At 39.0% G+C, this 26,624-nt stretch overlaps 1 protein-coding gene across 1 annotated transcript in view; it reads left to right on the top strand.

Moving 5' to 3' along the window:
- LOC139712563 (serine/threonine-protein kinase SMG1-like) overlaps positions 1-26,624 on the top strand; it is an 82,303-nt gene continuing 55,679 nt past the window's right edge. Inside the window, 27 exon segments of the mRNA XM_071624372.1 lie at positions 1-525; positions 1,896-2,029; positions 2,493-2,551; positions 3,123-3,200; positions 3,816-3,897; positions 4,479-4,575; positions 5,785-5,861; positions 7,225-7,297; positions 7,988-8,085; positions 8,885-9,009; positions 9,339-9,423; positions 10,033-10,266; positions 10,550-10,651; positions 11,458-11,534; positions 12,067-12,164; positions 12,167-12,270; positions 12,926-13,056; positions 17,766-17,891; positions 18,353-18,468; positions 18,909-19,002; positions 19,592-19,693; positions 20,223-20,432; positions 22,583-22,681; positions 23,179-23,298; positions 24,011-24,018; positions 24,763-24,890; positions 26,234-26,398. Of these exon segments, the coding sequence (XP_071480473.1) occupies positions 510-525; positions 1,896-2,029; positions 2,493-2,551; positions 3,123-3,200; positions 3,816-3,897; positions 4,479-4,575; positions 5,785-5,861; positions 7,225-7,297; positions 7,988-8,085; positions 8,885-9,009; positions 9,339-9,423; positions 10,033-10,266; positions 10,550-10,651; positions 11,458-11,534; positions 12,067-12,164; positions 12,167-12,270; positions 12,926-13,056; positions 17,766-17,891; positions 18,353-18,468; positions 18,909-19,002; positions 19,592-19,693; positions 20,223-20,432; positions 22,583-22,681; positions 23,179-23,298; positions 24,011-24,018; positions 24,763-24,890; positions 26,234-26,398 (2,838 nt within the window). The 5' untranslated portion in view covers positions 1-509.

The raw sequence follows: 26,624 nt of genomic DNA, 5'->3' as shown, positions 1-26,624 counted from the left end.
AAAGATTGCCAAGGAAGAGTGAGCCGGACTTTCTTATTTCTGGAGTTAAATTTGCATCTTTAGATATTGTCGAAAGGTGGAGTTTATCTACTTCGTTTTCTTACAATCGGCGAGAGTCGGTTCCGCCTTTTCATTATTTATTTTTCAAAAGATCTATCTCAACTACCGTAAACATTCTGGAGGACAGACAAATCGCTCTGCTTGCAAAATGGTCGTTCCCGTCGAGCTAACAGGCGGGAACTGGACCGGAGAGGAGGGACTTCCTCATCACTGTGAACTGATAAAAATGTCAGCCAGTTTTACGGAGCAGCTCCATCATCATCAGAAACGAGTAGCAGGATTCACGGAGAGCTCGCAGAATTCGTGGAAAGAGGTCCAGGAGAACACACCTCAACAAGTGCATCGAGTTGAAAACAGACATCAAACAGCAGCAGTCCAGTGAGGCCGAGAAGAGAAGTCTATTTATAGACTTGGGAATTTCCGAAGATTTGGCAACATTCAGCGACATCATGAGAAAACAACAGGGTCTGTAATGTTTTTACATTCATGCCGTGACGAGTCTAGATTCCAACTTGATACAACCACTTGTTCACTCTTGCAGTCTTGGTTAAACTAACCAGGCAGCATGTTGATGAGGCTGAGTTAATGTCAATTTGTCAGTACAAAAAAAAAAAAGCACAATTTCTAAGCCGACTTAGCTTCTAATGTAAGTTATCACTGAGCCAGAGTCAATTTCTAATTATTCTACTTTCTCAACCTCTCAGGCTCAGCTCAGCTCAGACTCAAGCATTTAGTGGCCGTCTCACGATCTCACACATCAGTTCGGGAAACCCACTCACAAGGGGGGCCCCTCCTTATAAGTAACCCGTCCCCCTTATAAGTAACCCCGTCCCCCTTGTAAGTAACCCCCGGGGCACCCCTTATAAGGAGTCTCCACGCTTTTTTGCAATGCAACGCGAAAATGAAAGGACTGCGGCAATTCGCTTGATGATGTCCATAAAGCTTCACAAGTTTCCTAGTTACTCACGAAATTTGAGCAAAATCGGTTTGAGGCATCATATCTAAAATCATGGATTTAAATGCGATGTCAAACGACCCATGCGAATGCTGAAATGCGAGCGATTACTGGCGTGAGTGTCGCCAGGCGCGGCGGCGCGGCAATGCTTGAGTGCAGACGTGGCGACTGAGTACGGAGACTTTCGTTCATTCAGCATGGGCCACCTGAATGAACTCAATGACCTCAAGCATTGCCGCGCCGCCGCGCCTGGCGACACTCACGCCAGTAATCGCTCGCATTTCAGCATTCGCATGGGTCGTTTGACATCGCATTTAAATCCATGATTTTAGATATGATGCCTCGAACCGATTTTGCTCAAATTTCGTGAGTAACTAGGAAACTTGTGAAGCTTTATGGACATAATCAAGCGAATTGCCGCAGTCCTTTCATTTTCGCGTTGCATTGCAAAAAAGCGTGGAGACTCCTTATAAGGGGTGCCCCGGGGGTTACTTATAAGGGGGACGGGGTTACTTATAAGGGGGACGGGTTACTTATAAGGAGGGGCCCCCCTTGTGAGTGGGTTTCCCGAACTGACATGGCACCCATTTTTCTCACGCATTGGGCGAAGTCTGCAAGTAGTAAATTTACGGTTTCCTTGCCAAAGTAAACTTTAAAGTTAACTTGCTGTGTAGCGTCTGGTTGAGATTGCATTTCACTACAGTTATACTTTACCATAGATTAACAAGGCCATAGTCTAGTAGGGATCCCTTAAACTTAAGTTTTATGTGTACACCTTAGCCAATATGACAGTGTGAAAAACAATACCGGTAATATGTTTTACTGATAGAGATCTAATTCTTGTGATTGTTTTGTTTTCCTTTGTAAATGAATGCAATAGGACGGAAACTTTACACTGACCATTCTCTTCTGTCAAACCTCCTGCATCGAGTTAGCAAGGATGATGAGAAAGACCGTCGAGTTAATGCCAGCCAGCAACTCTTGGAATTCTTGAACAATAAGGATCACAGTAGGGTGAGTCTTCGTCTTGTTTTTCTTTTCGGAGCACTAAAATAAGAAATACCGGTACTTTGTTCTTTGGTTCAGATTGAAAGGCATAATTCACAATATTTTTCACTGATAACTGGTATTTATTACCAAGCTCTTGGAAAGTGGGTTTAAAGGGAAAATAATTGAAGTTATTAGGTATCTTGTAAAGTCAAGAAGGATCTACTACCTCTTTTCTCAATTCAAAATACATCCATAATTATCACTCAGTCATCAACAGTGAGGTAATAGTTTTTTAGCATACGATGTAATACACACACTCCAAAAGAAAGGGTTTTATCCCTTTCAGGTGCTGAAAGTAATTGGTGTAAAAATTGGTTTTTTTTTCTGTTTATTTTTACACACTAATTTTACTGTGTACTGTGTAACTGTATATTTCTGTATTTTTTTTTTTTTTTCAATTTGCATTTTTGTGTTGATTACTACACAGGAGATACAAAAGCAGAGTGACCATGTGCTCGGCGTACTTTCATCTAATTTGCTGGAACGGTAAGGAAAACAGAAAATGTTGCCATGTAGTAATATATATCGTTTCATCAATGTACTATGATATTGATAGTCTGTGAATCTTGAATACATACTGGTATTACCCAGATATTCATTCAGTTGATGAATGTTATACAGTTATTTATTTGTCATCAGATGGATCCCCAAAAATAGTCCTGAGTGATGTTTGGAAGCTTCACATTTTTAATCAAATTTGGGTCAAGGTCACTTTTTTAGGGGGCTCAAATCCACTCAAAGGGGCACAAATGAGAAACAAAATGTTGTGGCCATGAATGGTTTGATTTTGAAAGGGGCATTCCAGCCAGTTGGAGGGGCATGGCGGCAAATTGTTGGTGGTTGGTTGGTATTTTGAACACTGTGTTTGTGACTGTATACCAGCAAAATAACTTGTATAACTGTCATTGAGATTATGTGTGAACCATTCATTTGAACTCCTAGGAACAAAGATTTAGCCATTTTTGTGTCATCCTTATCACAGATTCATTGACTGTATTCAGTTTCTCAAACGTTAAACACTGAATTGCAGGGTTTCAAAAACTTCTCATTTTTGTAGAGCATCATCACCAGTGAAGCTGGAGCTGTCACAGTGTGTTGGAGCTGTGTCTCTTCATATGAGCCACGACCTGAAGAGGTAAGATCTACACCTTTGAAATCCATTTGAAATCTATTTTGTTTCAGGCAATTTTGTATACTGTAAAACGAGGAATTTTCGCGTGCATTTTAATTTCGCGAATTTCGCGAGCACCAAAATTCGTGAAATTAAAATGCACGCGAAAGCTTTTGTCTACACTACATGCATTGAATGCCAGCAGCAATTTGCGAAAATTTCATGCCACGAAAAAGGCTGTCGGCTCCAATTCGCGAAAATTTCATGCCGCGAATATATCATGTTTTACAGTAATTGAGCAGTGAATATGGCACCTAAGTTGCTTGTTGAAGCATGGGCTCATTCTTGATTTTGTCTTACAGAATGTAGTCAAAAGTTTGATGACTTTGTACTACCCCATTCTGGATTGTATCATGATGCCTTTCCATTAAACTTGTGAGAGTACTTAGGGGGAGAACTCTTTTTTTGTTAACACAATCTAAGTGAACTGTTACCATGCTTCTAGTTATATCAAGTGTTTTCTTTTTAAAGTCATTCATGTGAAGGCAAGTTTAAATGTGTATCAACTGTTGCCTGCATTTTATGTGTATATCCAGGAACCATCAGATGAATTGTTATTCTTTCTTTTCATATCTCTAGATTTTTCAGCTGGGCATTCAACAAACTGGATAATTCAAGCAATGATGAGTACAAGACTTACATGCTCTATGCTATCTTTCAGGTCAGTTCAACGTGCTGAGATTTAGTGTATTCATTTCCCTGTCCCGTAATCATTAGGGTCAGGATTTAGAGCATTGATGCATACTGTCATACATGACTGAATCTACTGATAAGAGCACCTGTCAAAGCAATACAGTCTATCAGCCTGCAGGATTTCTGTGTGATGACAGTGTTACACCATTCTCTTTTTAAATGCTGTTGATGCTCCAGTATCATCCAAGAGACATGAACTCAAATCTTCCTCATGCTAAATTTTACTAAATTGATAGAACACACACTAAAAAAAAAAGAAGAAGGAAAGATGGCATATCTCATTAAATCAGTGAAGAAGCTAGTGCATATGTAAGGTGCCATCAATATCAACATGTAGGTACTTGACTTTCTGTGCCATATTGTACAGTGTTTAAAGATGATATGTAGTTGTGACTGTAGCAGGGCAGTGTGTCTTAACTCACTGCTCAAGTTCTGTCAATAAACATATACAGAATTTGGGGACTTTGTACTTGGCATTATGCGTCAGTTTGCTGACAAGACTTTGTTTTGAATTTCATCAAACATGTTCATGTTTCTTGCCATTGGCAGGCCTTGCGTAGAAACAGCACCAACCAGCGTCTGCCCTCACTCATGACCGTCATCATGAACAACCTCCAAACCACGTTGGAGAATGTGGACACACCAGGTTAGAGGCTCTGGGATTTTTGTGTTGTATGTTGCAAATAATCCAAAATAGTGCTGCTCAACTAGTGGAATGTGCACAGGGCAGAATCACCAGCATTGGTTACCTATTACAAATCATAATGATGATGATGATAATGATAATAATAATAATGTTATTAATTGTGTATAAGATTATAGAGGTGTAATCAATAATCCCCTTTGTATTTAGATACTTTAATTACTCCATACACACCTACAAGGAACCTCTGCTCTTTTGATATTGTACTGCATTTACTTTACAAGTTACATCCTCCTGTTTATGTGGATATTGTTCATTTGCTATTGCAGCTCCTATTCTGTGGAATAGACAGCCTTAGGGCTGAGTCAGGCGCTATGTAATTTGTAAAATTTTGAAGACTTAATCTTTTTTCTGATATACAAGAGAGAAGCTATGCAATGTGCATCTAGAGTCATCTAGATTATTATGTGCCATATGAATGCAAATTATTATTATTATTGCGTACTAGTATGCTGTGGTTTCATTCTGTGGAAATGCTGCCACTCTGGCTGTATTGTGCTGGAATTCACTCCAGTACATCTTCCAACTATTAATCTGGTTAACCTCAATGTGACCTTTGCTGATTTCCTCCACTGATGTTTAATGAGTCAAACTTATTTTCATTGCATACATATGGTTTCCTATATATTTTATTTGTGTTGTAGGTCTGTCTGTGTAGGTTGATTTGAGGTATTATGCATTTCAAATTTTGGTAATATTCTAATTTGACAATGTTTATTTTATTGCATGATTAGTTGATTATTGTATGTTTTGGCATACCCTTTATAATATGTATGGTTGATGGAAACTGGCTAAGGCTTGTATAGGGGATCACTGTGCAGTATATTCTTGAAACAGACTGTGAAATATTAAAATTTTGATGATTGTAGTGTTCATTGCAGTCCATATGGGTAGACTCCATGCATTCTTCACAGTCACATTAATTCACACATAGAAAACACAAATGAATGTGTAGCATTATACATCACAGGTTTTACCTGTTAGTCTTGAGAATGATGGAATTAGTAGTGAGACAGTGCTACAACTGATCAACTTGAATAAGCATGTATGATGAATATTCTTGTAAGAGTGGAATATGAGGTGTGATAAGATGTTTAAAAGTCTGTCACAAGGAAATTTCTCACATTACCTTGTTCTTGCTTTTCACTCTAGATCTGCTTGTTGCAGTTATGAATATTGTCCATTATGTGGCACAACAGCATCCAAGGGTCTTCAGCAACTGTTTCAAGGTACAAAAAGTCTTGGCTCCATTCAGATGCTTGACTATGATCTAACAACTGAGTTTAGTGCGTATAGTGTTTACCCCTCAGTCTGTTTGGCAAGCAATAGAGTGATTGAATGTCAATGTGGTTACTACTGTATAAATGGAGATTTTCACAGAATTAATTTTTTTTTTCTGCTTGGCCTTGTGAGATTAATGTTGCTTGTTTTTAAATCTGCAGAATCAAAGTATGAAGCAGTATTACATATAGCAAGCATGGAAATTTGTGGATTTTTTTTTTATGCCTCCGCAACGAAGTGGCCGGAGGCATTATGTTTTCGGGTCGTCCGTCCGCCCGTACGTACGTCCGTACGTACGTTCGTCCGTACGTCCGTCCGTCCCGTTTTGTTTTTGTCGATATCTCAAGAACCGTGTGGTGGTTTTACATCAAACTTGGTATGAGGGTATATCCTTGGGGGATAATACTTTGTGTGGATTTTAGGGTCAAAAGTCAAAGGTCACAGGTTATTTTGTGAAAAAAAATTGAAATTTCATGTTTTTCTCCATATCTCGCAAATGGTTCAAGGTATCTTCATGGAACTTAGTATATATGCTTGTACCGATGGGCAGTGATTATCTAGGGAAGTTGGGGGTCATGGGTCAAAGGTCAGGGGGTCAAAGGTCAAGGTCAACTCCTCAAAATAACACTACTTTCCTTAAAATGCAATATGCCTGAAGGTTTTTTTTTTCTAAAACTTGATGTATGGCATGTATTACCCAATATATATTTTGGGGGAAGTTTCTTGCCAAAAGGTCAAAGGTGAAAAGGTAAAAAGGTCAAGTGAAAGTGCTAAATTGCACTTTTTCCTCCATATCTCGAAAGTAAGTCAAGGTATCATCATGAAACTTAATATTTATGCATGTTCAACCTAACAGTGATTCTCTTTGAAACTGTGAGGTCAAAGGTCAAAGGCCAGGTTTAGATAATGCTATTTTCCCATTTGATACTGAAATTATACTTTTTCTCAATACCTTGAAAATTACTCAATGCATAAACTTATAAAAGGGTCAAAAGTCAAGTAAAAGTCATCAGTTCCCCAAATACCTGTACTCTGACATTTTAATCATTCATCCAATTAAACCTAGTTCTAGGAAAGTGAACATTCAGCACATTTGTGTCAAACCTGTGATATATCTAGTTCACACTAGTATCATGTCGTTTGAAATGTGCAAAAATTGCCCTACTGAAATGATATCCATTTTTACAGTACTCAGTGCACTTGCTTTTAGATGTGCCGTTTAAAAAAAAAAATAGAAAGAAACCCCTCACAATAAAATACCACTTTTGGTAAAAGTTAATCTCATTTTTGTCTTTGTCTTTATTTCCACAGGACACGGTTGACATCATAGTAGGATGGTACATTGACACAACACAGAAGGCAGCCGTCATTCAGTACTGTGCAGGTGGGTTGAAATTACATTTTATATAAATAGTTTGATAGTTGTCCTTGCTAGCATCACTGAATATTTGTGGAATTTTTTTTTTTCACGCAATGAAAACAAACATTTATCTTTATCACTCTTCAGAGGGAGTAAATCTTGAGTTTTTATTCTGAAAAAGAGAGAGGTTCATTGTTAAGCTATGTGCATATTTTCTTTTGTGTGTGCATGTAGAACCACTAATTTGTTCCTGTGATTTTTAGAGGGAACAATGAAAAGATAAATTAACCAGATATTTTAGCATTGACATAACTTATCCTTGAGATTAGGTGACATTCAATGTATGACCTTTCTAACAAAGATGTGACAGAGCGATTTACAGATGTTGATAATAATTTGATAAGTTTGGTGGGCAGAGTATTAATGTTAGTATTAAATGACATGAGTATTTTAACAGATTTTACAGGAGATATTTGTATTTGTCAAAATTCAATCAAATGTTCTCTACTAAAGGGCAAGTTATAGGGCTGTTAAGTGGATTTGTCTGAAGTTAGGAATGACCCGTCAAGTTGAAGTATTATCAGGGTAGGTCAAGATCAGATTAGACCTGATCAATCTGATGAAGTCAGGTCCGGTCAGATCAGATCAGATCAGATGGCATTCGGTCAGATTAGGTCTTGACACTGTGTGCTCTCTGTTTTGTGTTTGATTCAGATTCTCTGTCCAGCTTCCAGCACTTTTGGCAGGCTGATCTTGGTTTCTCAGCCAACCTTCTTAGCCAGTTCTTGGAAGACATGGAAGCATATGCTGATGTAAGCAGAACCCTCTGTACTCTATGATTCAGTTTGTTCATGAATTATACATATGATATTCTGTGTGATAGAACAGCAGAATATCCTTATAATTGCAAGACCATGGAGCTCCCTCACAAGAGAAACCCCTTGCTCCCTGTGCATAAAAGGAAGAGCAATTTGCAATAAAAAAGAGCTGCCACAAACCATGTCTGCAATAGATTATTGACGGTTGACAGGCTGTTGCTGGACTTGTTGCTATAAAGAGTATTTGAATTCTCTGAGTTTTATTGTTTATGTATTTTATCTTGCAGTAGGCCCTGAGAATTTTGCTTGTGCACATAATATGCAGTTTGGGTGCTGGCCTTGTGTTAATGAGATAGCTGTTGTAAATATATTCAGGGAATAATTTTCTTGGTATCGTATAGCAATTCACTATGCATGTTGGTGTGGATGCTGTACAAATTGTCATTTGTGTAGCAATTTCTTTACATAGAATTGCACACCAATTTCTTTTCGATTCACTATGCATGTTGGCGTGGATGCTGTACAGATTGTCATTTGTGTAGCAATTTCTTTACGTAGAATTGTACACCAATTTCTCTAAAATATATGTCAATTGGCTAAAATTGCTATTCAATTTTGAGAAGGGAAATTATTCCGTGGTATTCTTGAAATATAACCTTTCTCGTATTCAATCAGTATTTATGCAAGCATGTTGCTCAGTGCTGGTATTGATCCCACAGTCACGTGTGTGACATCCGTATGTCTCAGTGTTTTATGCCAATATTGATAAAATCGTCAATCCATTCCAATTCAGGATTACCACCAGCAGATCAAGGATGCCACAGGTATGGAGTCTAAGCCGTCACGAGGGGATGATTACGATGAGGATGAGATTCTCACTCCCGAGGCCTGCAAGAGCAAGATCCTAGCTCTCCTTAGGTTTGTTCTCACCTCTTCCATTATAGTGGGAATGTAATCTTTCATCTCATGTTCTGTCATTGTGTTCCTATCAAATTGTTTTTGTTAGGACGTTGTTCAAGTTTGTGCTGTTTTGCATTTGCTGGTGGTGTATTTGTATGAAGTGCTTCAATCATTTCCATTCTCCTCTTTGAATTTCCAGTTTTCTTTGTCTCTGAAGACTTAAGGGATTCCAGGTTAAGTGTGATAATGCATTTGAAAATACATTGAAGTATTAACTTTACAGAAGTGATTGTTACTGCAATGGACATAACCAATGTGAGTATCTTGCCTTTTGTGATTTGATGCAGAGTGTTCACAACAGTAGTGAAGTGTCTTGACAAGGAAATGACCCCAGTATCCAGTCCACCCATCACTGTAGAGTACATATCCCAGGTATGTGTGTCTGTGGTCTAGTGTTATCAAGTACCAGGTAATAACACATTGACTGGAGTGTATTCCCAGATACATGCATGCGGTAGTGTCACATGGAAATATTCACTTGACTGAATATGTCATTTTGGCTCCTCTTACCAAAGGCATGTTATTAGTCTTCATGAATACAGAATGTAATTTGAATACATTTGAATACAATTTAATTACATGATTTGTGTAGATGTCAATTATATCATTGGATATATGCAGCTGTACTGTAATGGTGTATCTGTGCAGAAATGATCAACTTACATATGAAGTTATGGTATTGTAATGTGATTTGTAGCTTCAGCTTATACCAGGATCATTTTGGTAATTTAACATGAAAGTAATTTAGTCACTGGAGAGTCCAATAGAATTCTTAAATTCAACCGAATATTCCAGTAGAATTTGTAGATCTAACAGAATTTTCCAATAGATTAGTTGAATTTGTATTAAATTTTTCACAAGTAATGATTAAATAAAGATACACTGAAAACCATTGTTGAACCAGTGAATGTATAACTGTGTAATATGCTTTGTTTATTCCTGAAGAGAAACGTGAAACCCTCAATGTGCTTACCATTCCAGATTCTGTGTGGGATACCTAAGTGCACCATGCTGGTAACAGGTGACACCCCCGACCCCACCCTGTCACAAACCACGGCCCAGTGTCTTGTGACAGTCCTAGAAGCTGTTCAGGACCACCTCCCAAAGTGCAGGCATGACCTGTTCACCTTTGCACTCTCTGCAGTAGAGAAGGCACTCGCAGAGGGAAACCTGTCTTCATCTGGACTGAACCTGTACCTGACACTGCTCTACAAGGTGTGCACAAAACTATTTTTTCACCCGTACCACAAAATGATACCTGCATAATACTTGATTTGATTTATGTTAGTCTCGTAGTTTTCATTATATATCACTGTGCAAGTGAGATCCAGGCCCATGATTATGTGGGGGAAAAAAATGTTTTTTTTATCTTATGCCACACCCTATGTTTGCATGTACAGTGTTGTTTCATTAAATGTATTTCAAAGATGTCTTCCTGTCCCTTTGTACCCTCCTTCTATTGACATGCATGTAACATCTTCTGTTTGTGTGTTTTTAGGTGATCAGACAGAGCCGTGAACAAGTGCCTCCTGAAGTCATCCAAAGGTTGCTTGGACCGGGCTCTAGGATCAGTGCTCTCAAATATCACACAGACCCAGAGGTACCACTGAACTTGTTTTGCTGATAAATTGTGTTTTTATCGTGCAAAGTATAACCTCAAACAAAGATAATGCAGCAGTGGTGCTTCCAAAAAATGCTGCACATCAATTTTATCTCTTGATTTCATAATTTTCTTTTATTTGTTTTCATTGAGGCTGCTCTAAGACTAAGAATTCACATCATTAATGTGTCATGAGCCTTCACCGCACTTCTTTACATCTGAATTCCTTCATGAGTTTTCTCTTTCCATATCTTTATGTCTCATTCATCCTCAATAGGTTAATGCAAATTGAGCATGAGCCACAATATAAAATGGTAGCAATAAGTATTAGAGCTGTATTGCATCGTAGATATCACTGCCCAGCGGCAAGCTGCAGTCTCTTCAGAAGATTTCAGTGCAGATAAGAGGAGTGAAGGTGCAAGCGTTTTGTGTCAATATGATATGACTGTCGTGAAGAATTGCTGTAAATTTTATTAGATTGATGGCTCAATTAGATGTACTGTGGAATGCAGTGATGTACAAAGCTTACGTGTTCCAGGATTATTTAGTTCTAAAATTACCCACTAAATGGTATTATACACTTCTTCTCTCCAGACATTTTTCATCAAAGATATTCATTCTAAAAACTCTGGCAGCAAGAAATATGAATGTATTGAAATTGATTTTTATGAAATTTTCATATCATCTGGTATCTATTAACTAATGTCACCTGTTATTAAGGATATTCCTACCACTCCTTTAGCCTGACTGTACTCCATAGTAGTCTTTTGACATAAGTCCTTTTGGTTTAACACATATACCTCTAGGTGGTTACCAGTCTGATGCAAATGGTGCAGAGTCTGCTGAGTGTCAAGGATGTACCAACCCTAGAACTGACATTCGGGTAAGACTTACGCATACTTTGTGTAAGATAGTATACAACCATCTCATACAGAATGCTCTTTGTCCTTAAGAGTAAACAGCCTGTGAGGTTATTGATCCATAATGTGACACTATTATCTGAGGCTTCTCATGGGTGCGTTTATCGTACCAAGAAGGGTAATGTGCGAGTCATAAAACTCATTTGTGTTGCATGTAATTGATCTTTTATGTTTATTCTTAGCTAGGTACCGTAACATTTAATGAATATGAATGTCTCTATTTAGTATTCTGATCTCTAGTAACTGCACTTTATCTTTTAATAGTCAAGAATAATTTGCATTTTTTCTGGCAAATAGCACAATGAAAATTTATCATCAATTGAATTGAATTGAATTGAACTGAATTGAATTGAAAAGGTGTTTCATTCATCAATATCTATCTATCTCTTGCATAGAATTGCTTAATGAAATTAGTGCTTCATTCTTATTGAAGTCTTCATAATGGTCTATTCTCACATAATCCAAGTTCTGTCTCACTTGAAAATTCCTTCCCAGCTTCCTCATGTTAGACATGCAGGCATCGTACAACCGCCTCCTGACCTACGTCAACAGTGACCTTCAGTGTAAGCTGACTTTGGAGGGTGCTAATGGTACGGGACAACCCTCATGATGGCCAGTGTGCAGCAAGCTGAGCTGACAGTCATCTTCACCCTTGCTGCTCTCTCGGACATTAGCTCGGCCAAGAGTTCCATCATGGGGGTCAGTACAAGCAGTAGCTCAAAGTCCGTTCCTTCAGGTGTAGTCGCTTTTACTGTTTGAATATAGAGATCATAATATGTATTCCCTTACTGAGACAAAGAAACATGAGTACTACCTTGCTCTTACTATGGAGTTTTTGTAGTCCAGCTGTATAGTGCAGTTTGTGTGTATCAATTGTAGAATTGCAGAGATTTCATTTTTTTCCCCCTACATTATTCTTTGAATAACGTTAAACAATTTGAGACATTTATTTATTTTCAAAAAATGCTAAAACATTAGGCTTCCATGTGAGCTATTTGTAGGAACCCTCTGAATGAATACTTCTTGAATGGACTGTGTGACCCATATCACTCCTAATTAAGAGGGTAGGCTTCTAAGCTACGCATATTTGAATATATCCAGTATTAATTGCCAATTGCCAATGTGAAGGATAAAGTTACAATTTGTCTTCATGGGGCCAGTCTTTGCTCTTGTCTTCTCCCCCCCCCCCCCCCCAAAAAAAAGAAAAAGAAAAAGAAAAAAAAGAAAAACACAAACGAAAGATAATTTAAAGGAGTAAGGTGCCGTGTAAGGTTATTGTATTCTAAAGTGTCCACTATGAGTTACAATAAGAGTTAAATGATTTATGATATCACATGATGCTTTGTCTTCACAGATAATGGTGTTTTCTCCAAGTTTGTTTGACCTACTCACCCAGCATCTGTCCCCCAGCCACTGGGACATCGCCCTTGGTTTCCCCACCACCTACTACACTATCCTCCACATGCTCTACACTCACTGCAAGAGGTATGATTGTCCACAAAGAATGATTCTTAAAAGAGCTGCCAGTGGAGCCTGACTGTATCGTCAAGAGATGATCATACAAATATTATTGCATTAGTCTTTATTTGTTTTTTCGAAAGTCTGTATTTATTTTCCAATGAGATTGAATATAATGCATTGATTTTCATTGTCACCCTGGTGCAGTTGTAAAGGAGAGAAATAATCAATGATTCATTGCCTGGGATGACTCTTGGTGTTAGCTTAAGTACCAGCATACTGGTATTCTTTTAGCCTGTTGAGGACGGGCTGATTTTGCTACAACACGCATTTCCCGTAGACACCTGCCTGAGTATACTCGGGAATGTCCTCAATGGGTTAAAGTATTGATGCTAAACAGTGTGGAAAGATGTATGTTCATGGCCACTTGCTAATACTGTAAATGTCGCTATTTTTGCGCAATTAATTTTTTTTGTGTGTGTGCTGAGCGGCTCAAAAACTTTTTCGCAGATTCTTGAATTTGTGCTGTGCAATTGTCAACCCATTCAAAATGTGCAAATAAAATTGTGAAGATACTTTCGCGGGTTTTGGAATTTGTGCTAGCCAAATGTACATTTGTAGCACAAAATACACAACTTTTAATGTACCACAGAAATGTCCACATTTACAGTGGCTATTGATGCTATACAGTGTGGAAGAGATTATGTTTGCTTGAAAATGTACAGTACCTTTCTGTTTGTCTGTTCACTGTGGAAATGAATGTTTGAATTTTGGATGTCATGTAAACTTTTTTTTTTATGCCTCCGCCACGAAGTGGTGCCGAGGCATTATGTTTTCGGGTTGTCCGTCCGCTTTCGTTTACGCGATAGCTTGAGTAATATTTACTGGAATTTTACCAAACTTGGTCCAAGTATGAAGTATGAAGGGGCAATTATTTGATTAGATTTTGGGTGAAATCGGCTAAAGGTCAAGGTCAAATCATGAAATTGTATCCGTGTACGCGATAACTCAAGACTGGATAGAGCAAATTTCACCAAACTTTGTTGGAGGATGATGTGATGGGACAATTACTTGATTGGTTTTTCAGTGAATTCGGACAGAGGTCAAAGGTCAAAGATCAAGGTCAAATCCTAAAATTTATCTGTTTACGTGATAACTCAAAACTGGATGAAGCAGCTTTCACCAAACTTGGTCCAAGGATGATGTATGATGGGACAATTAGTTGAGTAGATTTTAGTGACATTGGCAGAGGTCAAAGGTCAAAAGGTCATGGTCAAATGCTACAAATGTTGCAATTTCCCCCATATCTATGCAATGCCCAAAGGTATTTTCTTGAAACTTGGTGTGGACATGTACTACTGCGTAAAGATTCTCCAGAGAGAGTTTCATGTCATAAGGTCAAAGGTCAAAAGGTCAAAGGTTAGGTGAAAATGTTGCAATATCACTTTTCTCGCAAATGGTTCAATGTATCTTCATGGAACTTGGTACATACGCATGTACTGACTGGCAGGGATTATCTAGGGAATTTAGGGGTCATGGGTCAATAGTCAGGGGTCAAGGTCAAGGTCATCTCCTCAAAATTTTATTATTTCCCTCATATACTAGTATATGCAATGCTTGCATTATTAGTTTCAAAACTAATACATGCATTACCTAATGGAGATTCTCTGGGAAATTTCCATCCAGAAGGTCAAAGGTCAAAGGTTAAGGGTCAAAGGCCAGGTTTCAATGCCCCCCCCCCCCCAAAAAAAAAAAAAAAAAAAAAAAATCCATTTTGTACCGTCATTACACTCTTTCTTCATACCTTGGAAATTGATGCATAAACTTATAAAAAGGTCTGTCAGAATTCAAGTAAAAATTCTCAATTCCCCAAATATGTGTACCTGCACTCTTAGAAAATTAAAGCAAACCCAGTTCAAGACATTTCTGACAAACCTGTCATTTCAATATTTTGCCAGTTATGTGAAACTGTCATGGATCACACATTGTGAAGACATTGTACTATACGCCTATTGGGAGAATCGTGCATTATGGCGGAGGCATCAGTCGCCATAGCGACATTTCTAGTTACCCACGCCGATGTAATCGGCAGGGGGTTATGTAAAGGGTTCCGTATGTTTGTTTGTTTGTTTGTTTGTTTGTTTTTTGTTTGTTTGTTTGTTTGTATGTTTGTTTGTTTGTTTGTTTGTTTGTTTGTTTGTTTGTGTACAAGATAACAAGAGAACGGGTAAACGGATTTGCACGAAATGTTCAGGGAATGTTTGGATAATGACAGGAAAGAATCGATTAGATTTTGGTGATAATCGGTTGACCCTTACAAATTCTGTGTGACCTTGAAGTTTTGACCCCATGGTATAGTGACCACTCCGAACATTTTCCGTTTCTTTGCGATTTTCCGCTACCATACAAATATGGCGCGCCATTTGATCAATAATGCCGATTAACTGTTCATCGCCGAAAAACACTGTTTATCGGCGATAAACACTGAAAAAACACTGTTTATCGGCGATAAACAGTGTTTATCGAACGAAAAACACTGTTTATCAAGTGATAAACAGTGTTTATCGAGGAAAAACTATGTTTATCGATCGACCGATAAACAGAGTTTTTTTGTGATAAACACTGTTTATCGACCGCCGATAAACGGTGTTTATCGAGAAAAATTCAGTTTATCAGTTGATAAAGGTGTGATAAACAGAGCTTCATCTTGATAAACAGAGTTTATCGCTCGATAAACAGTGTTTATCGCCGATAAACAGTGTTGTTGGTCGATCGGCGCGCCATATACAAAAGCGTATCTCCCAAACGATCCGACTTCGCTGCATGCAACTCTGTTCGTAAGACGATCCAACTTCGCTGCTCAACACCATTCGTAAGAATTTCGAATTTACGTTTATTTGAGGAACTATGTCCTTCTTGATTTATGAAAGTTCGGGGTTCGCTCTCCGTCGTCACAAACTGTCCCGTATTTGGTGATTTTTCAAATTAACATTGATTCTTTTTTTGTTTGTTTGTTGGAGGAGCATTCCTCAATCATGAAATAATTTTGCTCGGTCCCAGTCACACTGCACGATATGCGCACTCATTGTCAATGCGTGTTCAAGGCCGGTGAAAATGCATCGCGCTCTACCCTGTTGGCGCAAAATTGCATCGCGGACGTTGCGGCGCTCGTTGGTGACCGAATACTGGTGCAGTAGATATTTGCATTCAACCCTTGCATTGAATAATTGCCGTAGGGGGGTAATTGCCCAGGGGGTACGTAAATTTTGTTTTTCTTTTTACCCACGTCGATGAAAATCGGCAGGGGGTTATATAAAGGGTTCCGTGTGTTTGTTTGTTTGTTTGTTTGTTTGTTTGTTGTTTGTCTGTTTGTTTGTTTGTTTGTGTACAAGATAACAAGAGAACGGGTAACGGATTTGCACGAAATGTTATGGGGATGTTTGGATAATGGCAGGAAAGAATCGATTAGATTTTGGTGATAATCGGTTGACCCTTGCAAATTCTGTGTGACCTTGAAGTTTTGACCCCATGGTATAGTGACCACTTTGAAAATTTCCCGTTTCTCACTTTGCGATTTTCCGAAAACATAAACTCCCAAACGATCCGACTTCGCTGCTCAAATGTTCGTAAGAATCCGAAATTTACGTTAAGGCCTATTTGAGGGACTATGTCCTTCTAGATTTATGAAAGTTCGTTCTCCGTCATCACAAACTGGCCCGTATTTTGATGATTTTTCAAATTAACATTGATTGTTTTTTTCGTTGGAGGAGCATTTGCTCGGTCGCAGTCACACTGCACGATATGCGTGCTCAATGTCAATGCGTGTTCAAGGCCGCTGAAAATGCATCGCGCTCTACACTGTTGGTGCAAAATTGCATCGGGGACGTTGCGGCGCTCGTTGGTGGCTGAATACTGGTGCAGTAGACATTGCATTCAACCCTTGCATTGAATAATTCCCGTAAATTTTGTTTTTCTTTTGCGCTTTTGTGGATACAATCGTACCATCAAAGATCGTACACTCATACGACCTTTGATATCATCACACTCTCGGCTTGCTATAATCAAAATATCCCGCAAGAAAACGGCGTATTTCTCGATTTTTAGTGCTTTTTTCCGCGACCCGTCGCGTAGACAATACTCTTAAAACTGGACTTAATTCGCGCGCGCTTGGAAAAGTTCCGATTCTGCACTTTTGACTGTGGAATTTGGGATTTTCGATGGATTTTTGGAGGAGACTTGAGGACTTTCCTGTACGTGAATGAGTGTTAATACCGTATGTGTAATGATGTGATTTGCGTGTGATGTGACTGTAGAACCAAAGATCGTACACTTCAGTGTACGATCTTTGGTAGAACTCACTGGCTGGTGATAAAGCACACTGGCAATTAAGTGGCCGAATTCTGGTAGATGACCGAATGCACATTATGTTTACCCCGACTTTGTACTTAGGCGTGGGTCTGCCGCCTTTGACGGCCCCTCTCTAGTTTCTTTTGAATTTTGTTAGCTTTGATTGGAATGTGTATCCCAGTAAGTAGGGAAAGAAATTGTGTATCTGTGAAAATTATCCAATCTGACTTTACAGAGTGACTAATAAAGTATTGTGTGCACTTCATCTACCAGCAGTGGAGTGTGTATCCCAGTAAGTAGGGAAAGAAATTGTGTATCTGTGATAGCTATCCAAACTGACTTTATAAAGTGACTAATGAAGTATTATTTGCATGCATTTCATCTACCAGCAATGGCCACTTCATCTCCAGTAGCTTTGGTCTGCCAGCTGCCTCCAAGACCAGTGCAAACTTCTCCAAGATCCTGACCATTCTTCCTGAAGTGCTGACCCATCCAGCAGTTTCAGCAGACAGCAGGTTGGTGATTACTCACTTCATCTATAATTACATGAATAGTTCTCAGATTGTTCTTTCATTTGTGCATTGATTACTATTTAATGAAACAATAACAAATTTAGTTTTATCCTCATACACTGTTGGAAATAATATAGCTTGATGAAAGCAGGACAAAGGAAAGCATTTTTTAAAGTTATTTTTATCATGCTCAAGTATGCAAAAAATGATGACATAAAACTGTATATCAAGATTATTTTAGACTCTCTGTCTTGCGAATTTCTTTGCTAGTGCTTACAATACAGGGTGTGCTGTGTTTAGTGACGTCGGCAAATTCCTAAGAACAATTTTGGAAGGAAGTGAAAAGATATCATTCAACAAGTCTTGACAAATGGGTCCACTAGCATGAGCACAGATAATTGCCAGGGTTAGTTCCATATCTGAAGCTTGATTATGACTATGATTGATATCTCTCCTTGTCTCAGATGTCTGTCTGTTGCCTGGATGCAGAGTATCCTACACCACCTCCAGCAAGGCAGTTATTCGGCCGTCTACCCTACCAGGCCTTTTGTCAGGGCAGTGTCAGCCCTTGTCCATGTCGGTAAGCATTGGCTTGTCGCAACTATTTCATATGTAATGACTACTTGTTATCATTTTTCTAACACCTTCGTGAAGTACCTAGTACTGTATGTCTAAAGGTTTGTTGTAATATCAGTGGGGTGGGGGATCCCTGCAATTGTAAAGGAGAAGGTTGTCTGATAATATGTTACTCAGACTTGCTTGCCTTTAAAATCTTTTCAAAGGATTTCACAGTGTGCTTTTTCGTACCCTTTTTATGAAGGGACTTGATGGTACAGTTTCAGTGACTTTTGTGTCAAGGTTGATTGCAGCTGATTGACAAATTGCTATGTAGAAGTAACCAGCTATCAAACAGTGAGTTATAAATACTCTGATGTGTTGTGAGCATAGTTTGGTATTTCTTGAAATATATATGATTGATTTCTTTTTCATTCTTTCCTTCCAATGATCATGCTCATGCAGCCCAACATGAAGAAAAGACAGTTAGTCTACAGGCTGCTGAGTGTCTCAGTGTGATAATCAAGAATGCCAAGCCCCCTAAAGACTTCCTTCACAGGTGAGGCCATCTCTGGCCCCTTCATGTATGCATTACTATTGGTACTAGAGTCCAACAAATGTTCAGGAATGTTTTTGCAATTTTTGAGTGTAAATAAGTTCTCAGAATCAATATTGCATTCTGTGAAGACCTTGAAAAGGATTTTGTTGCATAACAATCAAGACGATTTCTTATAGAATTCCTTACCATTTGATATGCAGCGATACATGCAATGATTGTTCTTGAATGAAAAAAGATGATGAATTGATGTACTTTCTGTATCTTGTGCTTTGGTACAGTGAATATCTGTGGTATATCTTCAATAAAAACATGGAGAAAAAGCTTTGTCAACTTTCCAAGAGATAATTTGTGCATTTCAAAACAAGCAGATTTCTTAATGAAGCAAAGCATAAGCCTCCCAGATAGCACACTTCGTATCTAACTGCAATTTAGAGTAAAAATAAAAGTAGTAACTGTTTTGCAAGCATGAGTTGTAGAAAGCAAGTTGACATTTATGTAGCAGCAGAGTGTCATTTTCACGCTTAGTGGAACTCAAGTTTAAAGATGTTTTAGCATTCAATATTCTATATTTGACTCTCATATCTCACAGTTGCTTCAAGTTGTGCACAAACAAGCTAGTGAGCAGCGACCAAGACATCAGGAAGGCTTTCACAGATCTGCTACAGAGTTTGCCATGTGACATACTCTACAGGTGAATAGAATCAAACACACAACTCCAGTAATGTTAATGGTCCCAGTAAACCAATTAAATGTGTATTTTATCCACATACATTGTGCCAGTACCCAACAAATGTGCAGAATTAATGAAACACACTTGTAATGCATTTGTAATTACTCCAAATGGTATATATGATTGTATAAGGAATATAAGTGACAGTGTGGATAATAAGATTGCCAACATAAATGAATACAATGTTTATCAATGACACTTTGAAAATGCTCTTTTTGATAAATTGACATTTTATATGGGCTGCTGGATCCATGTTGTACACCCATAATGAATTTAACAGAGACTGCTCCTACATAATAGCAAGTAAGTTGTTACCATATCCTGCATTTGAATGCAAATATTACAAGAGAGCCTGGCAAACCATGCAGAAGTTGTGACTGAGAATTATGATAGACAGTGTATGATATTACGACTTTTTTATTGGCAGGTTTATGGAAGTGAAATCAGAAGTAGCAAACAAGGAATTCTTCATTGTTTTTTTTTGATGCAGTTCTGAAATTGCCCCTGTGAGCCCTTCCCAGCATGCTGCTGACAAGCGTGATGGTCAGAGTGGGCGGGGCGGCAGAGATCCAGACGAAAGCCAGCAGGATCTGCACGTCTTGCGGCTTGCCAGGCGTCAGCACATGGGCAGCATTCCCAGCTTCAACTCCAACAATTACCGGACTGTCATGGCCTATATCCTCATGGGAGAGGCCCCTGCGTGAGTCTCACTGGTCCTCTTGGTCAGGGCCCTGTTGTTTTAAACTGGGCAGCTGCAATATCTGTCAGGGCTTGACATTAGCAGCAGCCTGATGGCTCACGGCCACTAAAAATTGATGTCGGTCCAACAAATTTTCGTAGAGATTATCATTCTGGTGACCTGATCGGGCAACTAATATTCAGAATGGACTATTATGTTTCCTTTTATTTCAGGCTAATATATTTCTATTTTTGACCATCAAAATGTCAAATTTGAAGGTTTTTTTTTTGTGTGTGTGTGTGGCCCAAACGCGCGACAGGAGAAAAAAACTTAGTGTCGAGCCCTGTCATAGCTGCCATGTCAACAGCTGAACAAGCAACAGCAATGTTCCCATTGAACTGTGTGTGTGTGTGTGTGTGTATTTTTGTGACTGTGTATGTACTTCTGTCTTTGATTCAGACTTCCATCATTAGTTAGCAAGTTTATTCACTAAAAGATTGCCTTTGATTAGGAAGAACTGAAGTGCTTTTTTTTTTTTTAATAAAGTCGGCATATTCTGCTGATATGAAATGGACAGCCATATCCATCTTTTTTTCTCTCAATAGAACACAGGTTGCCTTTATAATCAGTTGTTATATGACCAACTTTGATCACAGTATTCGTGATTGTACATCTCAGTCTCTCACACACAAGCATGCTGATATCTTGTGTTATAAAATGGGTTCAAGATGTAGCCAATAGGAAGCGCTGAAATGAGTGACGTGTGCCTTGGTTACTCAGTCCCATTGCACTGCGTGTTAAATCCTATTGCCGATCGTCTGTGCGCGCGGCAGCTCCTTTGAATTGCATGCATACGCGCTGTCAATCCTGTAAACAACTTCTAGTTCGGGCTGCCGGCCGGCCGGCCTTTCTTCCCTTGTGCATTAACATGTGTGGCACAGGTTTTGGCGTACGTATACTCTACTTACGTACACTTTGTACAGTACAGTAGACCAGCGTTGTGGGACCGGGCGCGTACATGGAGTCACTTTGAAGGGCAAATCCAACGATTTAGCAGGTTAATTCTCACGCCGTTTTCAGAGTATGTTGTCTAGTAGACCTATATGAGGAGTCTATATCAAGTCTTTAAGGTAAAGGGTGCATATTCTATGTAAAATAAGTAAGTTTTCATGCGGGAACTTAAGTGTCCGGAAACCCAACCCCCCATCATACTGTATGTGCGGGATTTCGAGTGCGACGTGCGTAATTGTTTGGGGACGAACATCTTCGGACGTCTTGACCCACAAAGGTACGTGAAAAACGCTGAAAAATGCTGTTAGTTTTCGAATTTTCGACCCATTTTATAAAACAAATGATGCACAGGATTATTTCGTGGCGTTAGTGGAGGCGTAGCTCACTCTCGGGTATTTACAATGTAGTGCAACATGCACTCGGCTTCGCCTCGTGCATGTTTCACAATTGTAAATACCCTCGAGTGCACTACACGCCTTACACTAACGCACTCTATCCTGTGCATCATTTGTATATTATAAAATGGGTTCAAGAATGTAGCCAATTGGAAGCGCTGAAATGAGTCACGTTGTGCGTGCATTAATTTTTACTATCATGCATGGCCTTGCAAAAAAGCGTAAAGTCACTGACGTCACAATGTTTACTACTAGCAGTGCGCACTTAATCAGTTTGTTACAAGTGCGTCGCGCGCTACCATACGCGCTGTCAATCCTGTAAACAACTTCTCGTTCGGGCTGCCAGCGGCCTTTCTTGTGCACAACAATCATGTGGCGTACCTATACGCTTATACGTACAGTACTTACATGTGCGGGATTTCCGAGTGCGACGTGCGTAAATGTTTGGGACGAACATCCTCGGACGTCTTGACCCACAAAGGTACGTGAAAAACGCTGACAAATGCTGTTAGTTTTCGAATTTTCGACCCATTTTATAAAACAGAGTGAGCACAGGATTATTTCGTGGCGTTAGTGGAGGCGTAGCTCACTCTCGGGTATTTACAATGTAGTGCAACATGCACTCGGCTTCGCCTCGTGCATGTTTCACAATTGTAAATACCCTCGAGTGCACTATACGCCTACACAACGCACTCTATCCTGTGCATCATTTGTATATTAGTGGGATGGATGTGCTTATACATTGCTTTTTTTTTTATGCTACAGGAAGGCGTCCTGGCTGGAGAGGCTGTACCACAGCTGTCAGAGACCCAGGACAATGGGCACAAGAGAGGGAGAAAGGGATAAATTACCCTGCCTGCATTCGTAAGCCACATTTTCTCATTTATTGCTTGAATTGCTTGTTGATTTAATTTTCAACACATCCTCCTATTTGCGAACTTTGACCTTGAGTAAAGATTGCGAGGAAAGTATGATATACAGAGTGCTTTCTATTCTATGACCATACATACAGAATAACGCACTTCATTAGAAATCTAACATCATGGTCTCTCACTGTCAATAAGTGTTAAGCCAATGAGTCACATTGACTGTAAAGGGACCAGCAATAGCTGTAAAATCTTTGACTATTGTTGCACACAATTGTTCACATTGTTCCCTTCCAGCTAAAGACCGTTGTAATGTGACAGAATGTCAATGTGCGGTAGAAAGTGAATCTGACAAAATGTGTTAATCAGTGGAGAAAGAGAAAGAGAAAAAGATTGCAACCATAACAGAGAGATATAGATATAAACATTGTATTGTGTGATGTTAGATGTGGGGGGAGAATTTGAATCAGAAAAATGTTTTGCTGTTCTGCGCAGATTGATGACAACAGAGCAGTGCAGTGGTTCTGGGCAACGTGGAGGCAGCAAACTTCTGCGTCCTCTCCAAACTGAGAACGCCTCTGGGAAAGCCACAAGAGACATTCACAGCAATTCGATGTAAGACAATCAAGCCCTGAATTTCAGTGTGCCATTCAGCAAACACCAGATATTCCAGTTTTCATCCTTTTTCAAGAGTCAGAAATGTTTGTAAGATGTTTGTTTTTTCCAAGGACATATTTGTTATTGCTACTGTAAAACCCAAAAGCTTCGCATGCATCTTAATTTTAAAAATTTCGCGAGAGGCTGGATACGCAGAATTAAAATGCACTCGCGGAAGTTCTTGTCTGCTCTACATGTTGTACATGCATTGAATGCCAGTAGCAATTCATGAAAATTTCATGCTGCAAACATTTCTTGCTTTACAGTATTTATTTTTAGCCCTTTATTATTCAGAATTAGTTTGTGAGATTTCATGCTGTGTTTTGAAACAAGAGCATAAAAAAAAAGAATGGGCAGAAAAGGAAGTAGTCAAGGAAGTAACCTGTAACAGGGCTGAGACACTACTCAGAAGTTGATTATGAGATGTTTACATTGTTTTGAAAGCATGTTTTGATATACAGAGGATTGTTTAGGCTAATTTATGATTACATATGCATGTTTATGGAGTATATTCAAATATTTTGATGTGGTATTTCATGTGTAGTGTATGCTTTTATAAAACTATGTTCTCTTGAAAGGTTCTTTATTCTCTCCCTATTTTTAGCTGCTTTTGAGTGAGCTAGTCAAAGATATGAAACCAGAGGATTCATCCAACTCATCAGGGGGACAGAATACCTGGTAATTAAACAGATATTGGACTGGAATTGATATCTATTAATTTTCCCACTGTGTTTTGCAAAATCTTGACAGATATACTACTGTTTCTGTTATCAACCAGGTTTTAAGCCCACCTCAACCGACAGCTGCATGTTACCTCAATTTTCAGAACATCTTTGTTTATGTCATTGAAAATTCCTTTTTTGTTACACACACAAATTTTAAATCTTTTAATGTTCAGAACCAAACTAACCTTGAATTGTACATACTTTTTGTGAGTGCTTTTATTCTTCAGTCTTTTTCATTCCTTCAGTTATTAGAGAACCTTTAATGAACCCTGAAATTCCTAGAGTTTTATGTTCCCCTTCGTTCATCTCAGACAGCTGCCTACTCTTTTCCCTCAGGGCAATATTTATTACCGAAGTTCAGTCCCTGTCTGTTATCCAACTTATCAGCCTATCAACATAGCTTTTTTCTGCCAGAGCATCTGCCATCTCCTTTACTGGTCTTTTTGAAGTGGTGTTTGATCCAAATTGTTCACTGAAAATTATAAAGATCATGGAGCAATACACTCTCTTGATTTTTGCCACTCATTTAATTTTATCATATGACCAGTAATATTTTCCTTAAACCTCTTCCATTTGAATATTGTTGTTCAGATGGAACGTGTTATCACAATATTTGCAATTATACGATGAAAGTGACTTTGTTCCATGACTGACAGTATTTCTTTTTGTGTGCATCCTTTCTCAATCATTCATTTAGCCTTCAGTGAGGAGTTCTACTCCACCCAACTGAGACCAGTGCTACTGCTGCAGTACTTGGAACACTTGGAAAAGCTCATGTACAATGCCTATGAAGGGTCAGCTTTTTCCCTGCCCTCCATTCCCAAGGTAAAGTGATATCCTCTTGATGTCATCATGTTACTCTCTAACACCACACTCACCAAGCACATTTATTTTATGGCCAAATTACAAGTATACATCCTAGACAGAGCTGTCTGCTACACACTCATGCTTTAGCAGACAAGTGAGTGTCAATTAAATGCTTCTATGGCTTTCATTTATAGGGTATTGGAGGATGAGATAGAGCTGATAGATGTGACTTGATGTCCCACTTTGTTTTGACAAGCATAGTTCTTAACCCTGGAATTGACAAGCATGGTTCTTCACCCTGGAAGTACCCAGGTACTAATATCATAACATGTCCAGTCTTTCATCAGCATTCAACAATCCCTCAAACTTGACCTACCTGTAAAGCATAGCAAGCCCATTCAGGTGTAGCAATAATGTGTCTCAGTCCAGCAAGATGACCATGGTGACACAATAGGAATTAGGGGGATTACGTAATTTCTATTGACTATACTTACCAGACTTCTGTGCCAGTTGGTAAAGAAAGAGCTCCTCTGTGAGTGCCAATGGGCAAACAAAGCCCAGTCAAGCTTAACTATGCTGTGTATTTTTCCCAAGCCTTGGTGTCATTGTTAACTTGTCTGCAAAACTGTTTTATGTAATGATGCCCTCCACAAAAGCCATATATTGTCCTGATTTAAAATCGTACTCCAGCTGCTGAAATAGAGGTTGAAGAAACTCCCAGAGTATCCTCTGTTTGTTTAACTCATAGCTGGATATTCTGTGGTTGACAGGTTTGAGCATTTCATGATAACTGTTGCTTACATCCTTATTGTATCACAGAAGATCAGCAAAATTGGTGTAATGATGAGTTGCAAAGAAACTAGCAAACTGCTGGTATGGAAATAACTCTTTTGAATGACCTTTACTGGCCTCAGATGGTTTACTAAAACCGAAGACAAAGTTTGGGGAAATTAGCTGAAAATATGTCAGTACTTCAAGTGAGACAAATCTCTTCATTTGCCAGAATCAAAAGGAATCTATGATACCAGTGCATTGCTGAGGAGAACTGGACTTGCTGTGTATATAATCTGTAGGGAATTACAATGTGGATGAAGGCAATGAAGTAGCTGAGCAGATTTTTGTGTATGTGCATGTGTGTGTTATTTGTAGGCAGATGTGCTTGTCGGCAAACACAGAAGGAGAAGTTAGGGGGGAAGATCATGTCCTATCTTATTTTGAAGGGAATGTTGCTTTAGATTGGTGTCAGGCATAAAGGAACTTTTGACCATGTGTACTTTGAGACTACTGCACAAATTCTGATCCTTATGAAGGATGTTGTGCCTCCATGGATATGCCATTATTGTGATTGTTTGTTATTTCAGCTGGTGAGGGCTTTCTTCAGAACCAACCGCACCACATGCCATGAAGGGTTTGCCCTGGTGCGCCCTCTAGCCTACACTCTGGCCATGCACACCAGCCAGTACGCCAGTGCCTTGCATCATGCTGTCTTAATGCTGCAGGACCTTGTGGCTAAGAATAACACCACAGTAAGTCAACTAGCTTTCATGTCTTCATCTGCACATCTACTGCCCCTTTTTCACTTCTACTGTATGAGGTAACATGTTCAGGTGCAGTGAGATTAAGTTCAAATCCTCCACATCTTCTACATGTGTCTCATTATTCTAGCTGAGCTATGATAACAGCTTCTGCATGCAGTGATACCAATGTTAACGAAGGAAAATATTTCAGTTACTGATAAAGTGATGTTTGCTG

This window comes from Diadema antillarum, unplaced genomic scaffold (genome assembly GCF_040938485.1).
Source record: "Diadema antillarum isolate AM-2024a unplaced genomic scaffold, OU_Dant_1.0 seq00001822_RagTag, whole genome shotgun sequence".
Classification (NCBI taxonomy): domain Eukaryota; kingdom Metazoa; phylum Echinodermata; class Echinoidea; order Diadematoida; family Diadematidae; genus Diadema; species Diadema antillarum.
Note: the sequence above shows the minus strand (reverse complement) of the source record. Positions and strands in the feature narration are given on the sequence as shown.